The sequence below is a fragment of the Triturus cristatus genome, chromosome 4_2 (genome assembly GCF_964204655.1).
Source record: "Triturus cristatus chromosome 4_2, aTriCri1.1, whole genome shotgun sequence".
Classification (NCBI taxonomy): Eukaryota; Metazoa; Chordata; class Amphibia; order Caudata; family Salamandridae; genus Triturus; species Triturus cristatus.
The window spans coordinates 733,082,139-733,095,206 of record NC_140586.1 but is presented as its reverse complement, the minus strand read 5'-3'; the positions used below and the strand labels follow the sequence as shown (position 1 = coordinate 733,095,206).

General features: G+C 44.7%; 1 protein-coding gene across 1 annotated transcript in view; it reads right to left on the bottom strand.

Annotated features, from left to right (window-relative positions):
* The window catches only part of TXNDC12 (thioredoxin domain containing 12), a 72,954-nt gene that overhangs the window by 28,682 nt on the left and 31,204 nt on the right, over positions 1 to 13,068 (bottom strand). Inside the window, exon 2 of the mRNA XM_085602625.1 lies at positions 8,976 to 9,036. Within this exon, the coding sequence (XP_085458751.1) occupies positions 8,976 to 9,036 (61 nt within the window). The remainder of the gene's footprint in view (positions 1 to 8,975; positions 9,037 to 13,068) is intronic.

Below are 13,068 nucleotides of genomic sequence, written 5' to 3'. Positions count from 1 at the left end.
AAAGAAAAGTTGGTTTTAGATGGGTTTCAGCAATGGCTGAGAATACTGTCAGGATCCCTTTATTATACTACCGAGCTGTGCAGTCACGGACGAAAACGAAGGCAAGTTGCTCCAGGTCATACCCTTAGCTACTCTGCCTTGTTAGCAAAGTAGAACTTAGTAGACAACGTTTAGAATAGTCAAAGCGAAATGACAAAACCAGAATGTAAAATGCTGCCGATTTAAAAGCTAGGACTTGCACAAAGCGACAAACAGGACCAGTGAACCTGGCAGAATAGTCACAGAAGGAAGGGAATGCCTGTTTTCAGCTTACAGGAAGGCAAAACTGCCATCTCCGCGAGATGAAGAACAAGCAATGGCAATACAATAGGTCTCGCATTTACAAAAGTTTGAGCTATTGGCATTGTAAATGACAATGCCTTTTATTTATGTGTTTTTAAAATAGATAAATAAAAGGCATTGTCATTTACAATGCCAAGAGCCCAAACTTACGTAAATGCGAGACCTATTGCATTGCCACTGCTTGTTCTTCATCTCATGGAGATGGCAGTTTTACCTTCCTCTAAGCTTAAAACAGACATTCACTTCCTTCTGTGACATTATTAGGAGGCCGATCACCCCTAGTTCTGGAATCCAAAACCTGGCTCTACAACTGAACCACAGCGCCCTGTTGGACCAGCAGTTACCCCCTCCCCTCAGCGCCTTGCGACCCTTACGGGTGTGCAGTCACGCTTTACAAGACATCTGATTGATTGATTCATTGACTAGTATATTTAGGTTGACCTCAGGTAGGCTAGCATGCCACACTTAAGACAAAAAGAAAAGAAATCCGACCAAATAAAACTTCCGATTTCAAATCTAACTCTGTAAAGTTTCCAACCAAGTCTGGTTACCTAGCAGTCACCAAAGTCTCGAAAGAAATTAGGCTTATTTCCCTATATTGAGATCGAGCTTAGGCAGCGCTTGTGTGGTCTCTTCGAGACATGTTGTATATAGTTTGCGGGCTTACAGCCCACCTCTTGCTTTTCCATTTGTTTCTTTGAGTGTCTTTTAAAAACACTCTTACTTGCCTTGCTTCGAATTGGCTAATCTTTCCTACGTGTCCCTGCTTTGTGGGTTGGTCCCTTCCACGGAGCTCAGCACCATTACACTGGACCCATTTAGGAAATGGGTTTGGGACACCTTTTTTCTTTGATTAACAGTGCCTTTCACAAGTGTTCATGTTGTTTATTTATCTTTGCACCATCCATGCGAGGGCACATCTCGCCAGCCTGCTGTATTTTATTGGTATTTTAACCTCTTTTCAGCGGTTACCATCTACGCAGAGTTCATGGGCTTTAGGGCAGTTTAATCTGAACTATTGCTTTGTTTTAGGCTTTACCGCTGCTACCATTTTGGACCATCTGCCCCAGATGGGCGTGGGTTTTAATTCTCCTCCCGTTCCATGAATATTATCGGTACTTTTGCTCCCAGGTCATTTACCTTTGAAATTTTGAAGGTTGGCGCTGAAAAGGCAGGCTGGTGCTGCAAACAAGTTTGGATCTCCAAGATGTGCAAGAGAGCTGCCGCCATCATAATTAAGGAACACGGTAGGAATCTCAGCCTTCGCTCAATATTCTGTGATGCAAGGTCTGCACTCAACACACCTTGGTAAACAGCTGAGCAAAGGTTTAAAATGTAAGGCTTAACGCTCACATGATAACAGTGTAGGGCTGCCTACTTTAGAGCTGGTGAACCAGGTTTCAAGTCTCAGCGTTGGCTCACCATCCTGTGAATCTGTGCAAATCACTTCATATTGCCGTGCCTAAAATAAAAACATATTTAATGTAACTAGAGCTCAGGTAAAGCACAACTTCTAGTCTGGTTTGCAATTAACGCAAACAACTTTATACAGAAGAGGCAAGTGCATGTCTAGCACCTCGAAGGCCCTAAATTGTACACATGCCAGGCAGGGTTCAAGTGAGGCCACTGTGTATGCAACAAACAAAAAGCACAATAATTGTGTCTAGTTCTTCATGTTTGAAAGTTAACAGTAGAAACTGGGCTCAGATATTCAGTGTGTACCAATTTTCACTTAATAAAGGCTCACAAAGGGAATGCGGAAAGAGCCTCAGGCAGCTTGCCCCCATCCACAGGAGTGTAACCACGCATGCAGCATAGATATATATAGAGGGAGCAACAATGATTAAAGAATAGCATAATTCTAGTACACTGCACTGAATTTAAAGTTGCTGCCGCCATACTGACCCTCGTAAAAGCAATTTAAGGCAGAGGTCCCTTCCAGCGCCTCGATGGACGAGTAATTACCAAAAATAGGGAGGTGAGTGCATGCAATGAAACAGCCGTTCGTCATTTGTCATTTGCATGATTAAATAATTAATACATGATTAAATGTTTAATAAATACTATCAATCTGCAATACAATCACAGAACTTAACTTACTCGATAAGTAGTGTGTTTGGAGGTTTTACCATTGTTAATGATCCGACAACAAACTGATGTGAACGTTTATTATACTTGTTGGATCATGCAGTTGATGATGCTATTAAATTGACGATTGATTGCTAGGTCCGGGGCGTGTTGTGTTGCCGTGGCATGTTCTTCTAGCAGAACTTCAGGGGAAGGCTTCTCTCGGCGGATTAACATTTTCATTGACAAGAGTTAGTTTGTGTGACATTGCATATCTCTATCCATTTAACATGGCCTCTCGCTCTTGGTGCGACTGTGTTCAGCTCATGGTGCAACACCATTTACTATGAAATGTATATACTCTTGCAGTGCAGGCACAATGTGATAAAGGTAAACACCACACTGCAAAAGTATATGCATGAAATATCCCGGCAAGTTCTGTATTGTTAATTGCTCCATCAAACCCCACTACAGCATCAAGCCACCAAAGAGACTTGATTCAGTCAGGGGGTGAAGCCAAAAATAACTATTTTGGCTGTCTCCCGTCTGAAAATTGCTTTGCCCTCAATAGAAGTCAACAAGGGAAATACATTCTCCAGATTTTTTTTGGTTTTTAAATCTCCCACTTTCTGCTTCTAAAAGGTTGGCATGTATGCACATGCCACCTTTGGCATGCCACTAGAAGCCTCGGGCGAGCATAAAACATCAGAACCTCACATACCACGAGGTTTTTGCTGCTCTTCAGTGCATACTGTCGGGATGGATTTAAATCATTAAGAGCTGGGCGGTTTGCTTCATCACAAGATCACATTCCTATTTTATGCACGGGGAGATATAGTATTGTGCCCAGCATCACAGGATGCTCGGCTGATAACAAAACATGGCCCTACCTCCCCAGTTCCAAAGTCCGCAGTTCTGCCCGTAATCACATCTCCTCGTTTCATTCTCAGAGTAAAAAACATAGGGATATTTTTACAGCTAGCAACATACGTTGTTTTATGTCCCCTTTAAAGCCAAAACAAATAACTGGTAAAGTCAATGAACCGCTTTTTATTAGTCATATTGCGAGCTACAAACGTCTGCCACTTACAATAAATTCAGGATCAATGGTAACAATCCAGAACACCGCACTGCTAAGTTCACACAAAATAATTGTGAAAGAAGGATGTGGTCTTTGTTTAAAAGCAGAGTTACACAGCTAAAAGTAATTTGCAAAGTAATAGCTCTCGTAGAGGGGAGACCCATTGGCTTTGCCAATGCTGGTTATACAGAAAAGGAACTAAGAACACGCATGACTGGGTCATGGAAGAGAGGTCTTTCAGTAACACTATTTTGGGCTGTGCCAAGACCAAATACTTCCAATGCGTCCTACTTGGACTCAAAGCCAACAGACAGGCTCAGGATGAGTGTCAGCTTGACACAGCCGGAGGACACAAAACTCCCTCATGGTCCCCAGGGCTCAGAAGCAGGACCCCCACTGCCATTTTCAACACTTCATATTGTACAATGTTAACTTACACTGGTCATCTGAGCACTACGATAGAAAAGAGATGGTGGATTACAGCAGTGTTTTATAAATTTCCAAAAATTGTACAAAATTACGAACTTCTTTCTTCCAAGAAGTAAATTTAAAAGCTTATCAGCCTCGGCCAAAAAAGGTTTACTCCAGAGCTTGGTTTGAGAATTCCAGAGATCTCTAGGAGTCATTGTTCCTGAAAACAAAGGTTTTACTTGATGGTACACAAGCTAGAATGTAATTTAGATGGCCTGGGGCATTGCAGCAATTTGCCTTCTGTACTGTGAAAGTGTTAAACTGAATTGTGGCATGAAAAGCCGACCAGTGTAAACTGTACAATCTCTATTAGGAGTTGGTTTGTCAAAGATCCAAAGAGAAGAGCCATTCGTGGGGCCAATAACAAATAAGTTGCTCAATAGATTTGATAGAAGACACAAAAGTAGCTGTCTGACAAGACTAGAGCTGCACCTCACTGATGAGTCTCAAGGCCGACACATTATGGTCTTGTTTGCACTTCCCTTGCACAGGAATCGTTGCTTAGTATTTCAAGCAGAACTATTCCTATTGGATCAGGACAAGGACTGATACAATGGGCCCCGTCAGTAGTGCCATAGTCGGCACAAAAAGGCAGGGTTGAACTAAGACTCAGACCAATTACAATTTATTGATATCGATTAAACCATTCCACCCATCCCCTTTTTTTCTTCGGATGTTTTCCATTTACAACAGTGAGTACTTGGCTAAAAAAACATGACTAACACTTGCACCAACATGCTCGTCCATAGACCTGCTTTAGCACACTGCCATTTTGGACTGCCAAAGGGTATTGTTTTTCATGATAAAGCCTTACGTCACTTATTTAATCCTGGGACACTAAACAGAAATTCAATTTTGGAGAGGTCCCCAATCAATAATTTTTTTATTCCAAGTCTCATGGTCCGCTATTTGGTGTCAATACTGGGCAAAGGGGTTCTGAAAGTTTGAACACCACATGATGTCATATTTAACTAAACAGGTACCTAAAGACAGACGTTAATATAAAGGGTGTATTCTTGGCTAAACAGTACATGAGTTCTGCTGGCTCCTTCACCAAACTGGTCCAATGCAGCAACAACTTTGTTATCACTCTACACCAGCCTGGAGTCCTACGATCAGGTTCTCGGTCAGAAAAGCGATGCAAGGAATTAGTATTTATCCCAGAACAGTCCCCTCGTGAGAAGTTGTTTTGTACCATTAGAAGCAAGGGACATGTTTGAGAGGTCAATGGTTGTAGATCTATGACTTGTAATCATTCAAAAACAGGTGTAACAAGCAGGAAAGAAAGACAACCGGCCTCTATGAAGGAACAAAGGTGGGGGGGGGGGGGGGGCGGGAGAAGCAGGAGATGAAGATTTTTTTTTTTTTTTTAAGTATGTGTTCGGCAAGCAAGGCAAAAGTACATTTTTAAAATACATTTACCTTAATTTTTACTTGTGGCGTGTTGAAGATTGCCTGCCTTTGCGACACTGACTTTTCACTAAGAATAATTTGTTCTTTAATTCAAAGGAATAGCATTTTAAATGTTTCCAAAATAAGTTACATTATGCATGTTTTATGAATATGTAGGAGATAAATTAGGCAAATCAGTTTTCCCGTTTCACCTATTGTTCAGCTTGTGAAACAAACACCCCTTGGAGCAGCTTTTGAATGGAGGTTAGCTTGCTGGTGCTGCAGAACTCATTGTGATTGAGAGCACAGCAGGCTGCTGCAGCAAGGGAAAACCGATATCCTGAGCCAAAGACACTGTGCATGCAGTTAGATGCGTTATGTGCTTATGTAGGTTCATGTAATGGTTTTGTGGCGTTTATTTAAATAAACCAAGCAGTCTCGAATGACGCCATTTTCAGCTCAGCCTGTTCTATGTGACCAGTACATGGGCTAGGAATGCAGGAAAGACACTTGGCATATATGAGCTAACTTTTTATAATTAATACATATAAATTTTTACACAAAAGATGAAGTGATACAATGGTGAAGTGACTTATTGCACCTGCAGCAAAAATCTGAGTTTTACCTAGATGCTACGGGTTCGAGTATACCTTGAGGCTCAATCAATCTTTCATTTATATTAGGTAATGGATAGGGGTACTGGAGAGTCCGGCAACAGCATCAGTGGTCGTGAGTCCTAGACTGTAGTGTGTGCTGTGCAAATTAAAAGTATTTATTATATTTATGAGAACCTGAAACGGTAGGCCAACAAGACCATAATAAGTATGGATCTACGCAGTGGGCGAGTTTAAGATAGAATTTATTCCATACAATCACTCGCCCACAGTGACATGTCCAGCTGGTTCGGATGCCCAACAGCAACTGGATCTTGCAGTTAGAACCCTCACCAGAGGCCGCTACACACGCGAGCCAAAATTACAAATCACAACACAATGCAGAGTCAAACAATAACGAATACAAGTAAGAGCGAATAAGCACGTGCATACAGTACGCCTAGGACTTGGCAAACATTCATTCCATCAAATAAATCCCTTTCCCCTTAAAAAAAGGAGCAACAAGCATAATACTTACACGCTGCACTTAAACATCTATATAATAGTTACATTTTGCATGACCATAACGAGGTTCAAAGCCATAACGAACCGCACACCCACAAGTTGGTTGGACAATTTGCCTCACTTCGAAACATTTCCACCAACCTGTACCTGGTCACCTGCTCCGCAAGTGCGAACCGATCCTTTCCTCTTGCGTACGACGCTCGCCTGCTCTGGCGCAAGATTCACCAACTCACTCTCATTCCACCAACCTTTTCTTACAACCAGTGCAGCTCCTTTGTTAACTTGGTCTACACGCACTGGTGCAGTGAACTTAAACTCCCCTCTTTTCATTCTGGTAGAATTTTTCAACATTACCCAGTCACCCAACATAAAATTTGCTCCCACCTCACTGGGTTTTTTATAAAAATTCGGCTTCCTGCAAGATCGTTGTAGTATCACTTTTGAAGTTATATTAGGTCTGGCACGTAATAGGCATTCTGTCTGCACATGCTTACGTGTATTTGTTATTGTTTGACTAGGCATGGTGTTGTGATTTGTAATTATAGCTTGCACGTGTAGGGGACTCTGGTGAGGGTTCTAACTGCAACCTTCAGTTGCTGTGAGGCATCCGAACCAGCTGGACGTGACACCAAGTGCGATTGATCATATGAAATAAATTCTATCTTGAAAACTCACCAAGTTTTCAAGATAGAATTTATTCCATACAATCATTCGGTGTCACGTCCATCTGGTTCGGATGCCCAACAGCAACTGAAGCTTGCAATTAGAACCCTCACCAGAGTCCCCTACACATGCAAGCCATAATTACAAATCACAACACAAACAATAACAAATACATGTAAGCGCATGCATGAAGAATGCCTATAACGTGCCAGACATTCAATCCACTGCAAAGAAGTTACAACACTGCACAAGATGTGGCTCTTCACCACACCCACTTATGTTCCTGTCTCTACGTCAGCATGCCTCTTTTCAAGTGCATGTCTTCCCCCGCACCCCATCTGGTCAGTCACTGCTTCCATCCCTTCACATATTCCCTTCTCTCCCCTCCCTAAACTCCATTCAGCACTGTATCATTGCCCTTTTCCCCAGGTCTTCTCCCTCTTCCCCTGATGTGCTCATGGGTTCATTTTATCCATAGCATAGGCACTTCCTCCCTTTTCTTCTCCTAAAGGTCAGTCTCTACACATTCCCCAAACCTGTTCCCCATGGATTAGCCTACCCCACATGCTTGTATGCTCCACCCAGATTGGTGATCTAGCCAGCCGTGGCCGCTGCAGGTAAGCGTGGTGGGACCAGGTGAGGGGGGAATTCGAGAGACGACCGCGAGGGAAAATTAAATAAATAATTAATTTTCACTCGTGGTTGTCTCTAGAAATCCTCCTTCAACAGGCCACACCGCTCTTACCTGCTGCGGACGCGGCTGGATCTAGCATCTGTCTTGTTTGCCTTCCTCTCCTGCCTTCACTTCCTCCCTTCTCTTTCTTCTTACGGTCCAAGGTCGGTCTTCTGACACTCGTATTAACTCTATATGGTACCATTTCTGTCGGCCATCCTTCCAGCATCACGTGGTACAACGTTCCATATGCTGCAGCCTTAGACAGCATGACCACATCACCTACAAGGAGACCTGTTGGGACAGTCACAGCCTGGCAACCATCACTCCATCTGGCACGAGCGGCTTCACCTTCAATGTTCAATATCTCGACCGCTGCAGTCAAGAGCAGTGTGCCATAGTAAACATAAAAGATCACTACACTTCATCATAGACATCTGCACCCCATGGAGTGCACTTGTATGCCCAAAGTCAGCTTCCCACCTAGTGTCCTATATCATTCTCACCCTACATGCTCCAAAATCTCTCACAAGTTTGAATTCTACCTACTCCTGTCCAATCGGACACGACAAACCATCTACATGCCTTAACCCAGGTGTCCAATGTCAGCGTCCCCTCCTTTACACTTGGGTAGTTGGTCAGTCATTTGCTTCTCTTTGTGATCCACCATCTATCCCCTGCACTTCCCCAGATTCCCCTCCTTGCATGTGCCATATAAGGGGCGCAGTGGTTGATGGAACAAATGGTCACAAATGAAGGATGTTCTAAAGGTGTCTCAGCTTGCTGCTTTTACCAAAACCCATCTATTTTAGAGCTCCAGCTCCTCTATTCTCTTGTGATATGCATACTCAAATACAATAAGTAGTAACGTATATAACATTAGCATGTTCCTATACTCTGTACAATGTATGCACTATCAAAGTGCAAATCTGACATACTGAAAAGACCACTCCAAATTTGGCTGCTTGGTTTTTACACTCCTATGCAGTCCAAGTTCTCCGTTTATTCTCAAATTCCAATTCATATACATGTATGTATGCAATTGTAATTTGAAAGCAAAGGCATAGCACACATCACATTTTAAATACAGACCAAAAACGTATATTATCTGTCTACATATCAGGTGCTACCACTGTTGAATCTCAGCAATGCCAACTGAAAATAGTACCTGGCTGCAGCTTCTTGCTTGCCATCATCCAGGGCTCTCCAATGAATGTGGTCCCCGAACCCTAGAGGAAAAAGAAAAAAAAAAAAAAAATCTATTTTACACTGTGAAGAAATACAACTTGTGCAAATACAACAGTTGCCTTATACAAGACAGAAAACTCACCTTTTAAACCTAGAAAATTAGCTCTGACTTTGTTAGCTTAGTTGGTCTTGAATAACTGACTGGATCAAACGGAGATACGCTTGTATGTATGCTAAAGGGTTGAAATCTCAGATTTTCAGTGTGCATATAATGAAGCACTACGAGTAAGGCATAATCTCACTCTACAGTTGCTGGAGAAGGTGACCATTCACATCGAGCGCGCTAGCCGCTAGCTACGCTTTTCGGCAGCTTTTTACATTTTAAATTCCCCGTTTTGTATCTGGTTTATTTTTGGTGATTCTTACCCTGGTTTTATCTTGCTGACCTTCCTGGCCTCATTCCTGCACATTAGAACCCCCCCTGGGGACCATTTACACCGCCTTTGGCGGGTCCGGGATCACGGGGTTGTGGGGGCTGCGCTTTTGAGCGCCATCTTGGATTGGGCAGGGGCTCGCTCGCGTAATCTCGCGAGATGTCGCCCTTTTGAGCCTATTTGAGCCAATCTTTGGTCGCGCAGCGGTGACGCGCAGCGGTGACGCGCAGCGGGGCGCCTTCATCGCGCCTGAGTCCAGCCAGAGTCCTGCCCGTCTGCGCTCGTCCGCGCGGAGGACGGACTGGACGGCTGGCTCTGGGACTCTGCCAAAATGCCTTCCTCCTCTTGCAGCTACACCGTCAGCCAATTGCTGGCCCTAAAACCGGGCACTAAATGCTGCTCTCACTCTTATGAACCGGATGACCTTCTCCTCCCACTGCGATGTGATTGTCCTTCGACGTCAAGGCCCCGTAACTCCGCCTCCATCCATCCTCCTGTGGAACCCTCCGGCATATCGAGTCCTAATTCTGTAGGAATAGAGGGCATCTTGGTCAATGCCCGGTCCCTTGTCAAGAACAAGGTTATGTTCAAGGAGATGGTTTTGGATAGAACACCCACCCTTGTATTGGTGACCGAAACATGGGCCAAGGACTCATCTGACCCAGACCTCATCGAGGCGGTCCCGGAAGGGTACTGCCTGGCCAGACTTGATAGACAGGGACGAGTGGGAGGGGGGTTAGCGATCCTTCATAAAGATAACCTACAATGTCATATCGTCCCCATACTTGATTTTCCAGAGAGCTTTCAAGCACTTTACTTCTCTATAAAGGAAGCGCAACGTCCCTTCTTTAATGGTATTTTAGTGTATCGACCTCCCGGTTCGAGGACTCACTTTACGCACAATTTTCTTCAGTCCCTAGAACCTTATTTTGGCCGAGACAATTTTTCTATCATGGGTGATTTTAATTACCACCTTGAACGGCTTGATCTTTTTGATACCTCCTGTCTCACTGAGGCCCTTGAATCTTGTGGGCTCACACAACGTGTCTCCGGAGCCACACATCGGGCAGGACACACCTTGCTTGGATGGTATCTTCTCCAATGACCCTCGCTTGACTACTAAGGACCCTATTCATCTTTCTTGGTCGGATCATCTGGCGGTCCCTTTTTTGTTGAAATATCATAGGATGGACTCCGGTACAAAAGGGAACCACCTAATGGAGACTGCCAGAAATTTTAGGAATATTAACAGTGACTCTCTTAAGCCCTGGGCCGCTAGACTTACTATCACGGACCTAGATAACCTACAGACTGCAGTCGCTCGCTTCGAAAAGGTTACTACCGAGGCCTTGAATAAACTGGCCCCAGTACAATCCCGGCGCCGAGCCAGAAAGAGACCATCTGCCCCCTGGTTCTCTGATTCCCTCAGGCTCCTTAGGCAGGAGGTGAGGAGAAAGGAGAGGCTCTGGCATACTAGTTGGGACCTTAAGAACAAGGAAGCCCATAAACTCCTTGTTAAAAAATACAAGGTTGCAATCTTGCAAGCTAAACAAGATTACTTTGTTACTGTGACCACCTCGCTCTCCTCTTCGAAGGAGCTCTTTAAAACTGTAGATTCCTTGGTCAAACTGCAAGCCCCCGATCCTGTTATTCCTTCGCAGGATCTATGCGACAAGATTGCCTCCTTCTGCCACTCTAAAATCCAAGATATCCATTTGGCCCTCGAGGAACAAAGAGCTGGTCTTAGTGCTTCTATACCTGGGGTAGAGATGAGTCTGACCGTCACAGAAAGCTCCCCCCCAAGCACCCTAGACTCTTTTCCCCCGTTGGTCCTACAAGATCTTGAATTACTGCTAACTAAGACCAAGTCTGGTTCCCCTCTGGATACCTGCCCACTGAAGGTCATCAAGCAGTGTAGGGATACCCTCTTACCTCCACTGCTACAGGTAATGAATCTAGCTATTAGAGATGGTATCTTCCCTATGGAATGGAAGAAGGCGGTAGTAAAACCCTTGTTGAAAAAGCCCTCCTTGGACCCGGGTGACTTAAAAAACTACCGGCCTATCTCTCTGCTCCCCGCCCCAGCGAAGATGCTTGAGACTCATCTCAACGGGCATCTCGCTGTTTTTGTGGAGGGTTCGGAATGCTTAGATCCCTCCCAGCATGGATTTAGAAGAGAATTCAGCACCGAGTCAGCCCTCACCATCGTGCTCGATAAAATTCGCACGACAGTAGATGAGGGCCAGACCTCTCTCCTGGTCCTGCTGGATTTAACTGCGGCCTTCGATACCCTCTCCCCCTCAGTCCTTACATCTCGACTGAGGGAGGTGGGGGTGAAGAACGCAGCGTTGGATCTTTTGACCTCCTTCCTCACAGGGAGGGAGCAGAGAGTCAAGCTGGGGGAGTTCCTATCTCCATCCCGATCTGTGCTATGTGGGGTCCCTCAAGGGTCGGCTCTTAGCCCAACCCTTTTTAATATCTATGTGACCCCACTGGCCAAACTAATAAGATCTTTCGGGATGGAGGTAGTCTCTTATGCAGACGACACGCAAATCCTCGTCTCTCTTCCCCATTCTGATGATCTAATCGCCTCCAGGTTTAGATCTTGTATGGAGGCGGTTGGTCATTGGATGATTCAGAACTCTCTAAAACTGAATGGGGAGAAAACTGAGGTGATGGTGTTCGGGGGGGAAAGAAAACATCTGGTCAGCCAATTGGTGGCCTGACTCACTAGGGACATGCCCTTCCCCTACAACATCTGCCAAGAACCTCGGGGTGCTAATAGATCCGGCTCTCGACTTAGGCAGCCAGGTGAGCAGAACTGTTTCCACCTGCTGGGGTCTGATTCATACCTTACGAAGGATCAGGAATTATCTCTCCCTGCAGGCAAGAAAACAAATAGCTGTTCCGCTCATTGGATCGCGTTTGGACTACTGTAATGCACTGTATGCTGGGCTTAACAAAGGCCAGCTGCATCGCTTACAGGTAGTCCAAAACGCCATAGCCAGATTTGTCTTGGACACCCCCAGACGCTCTTCGGCCTCTGCAGCCAGGAAAACACTGCACTGGCTGCCGGTAGAACAACGAATCCGATTCAAAGTTCTATGCATGACCTACAGAGCCATTGCCAAAAATAGCGATACAGGAATTGGGTCCATCATTTCCCACTATATCCCCGCAAGGAACTTGCGTTCCTCTGGGAAACTGCGTCTGACTACCCCCCGTGTGCGAAAAACCAAGTGGGGAGGTAGAGCTTTCTCCACTCTTGCTCCTAAGTGGTGGAACGACCTCCCCCTGGACCTGAGATCTCTCCCGTCCTTGCAGGACTTTCGTTCTGCTTTAAAAACTCTTCTCTTTCGGCAAGCCTACATGTAAGGTTTCCTGTCTCCTCTTTCTGATCATTTTCTGGTTTTTGTTAGGCGCCTTGATACCTGAGGGTTATTGTCCTGCGCAATATAAATTTCACTTCATTCATTCATTCATACAGAGATAGTAACGTCATGTTATCACAACACTAATACACCAGCATGTAAATGTCTCCAGGTGCGCTATCATGTACGTTTTACCAACATTGATAGGCATCAGGGAGTCTTCTGGATTAGTGAGGCGGTCAATCCGCAATATTCACTACACTCGAAG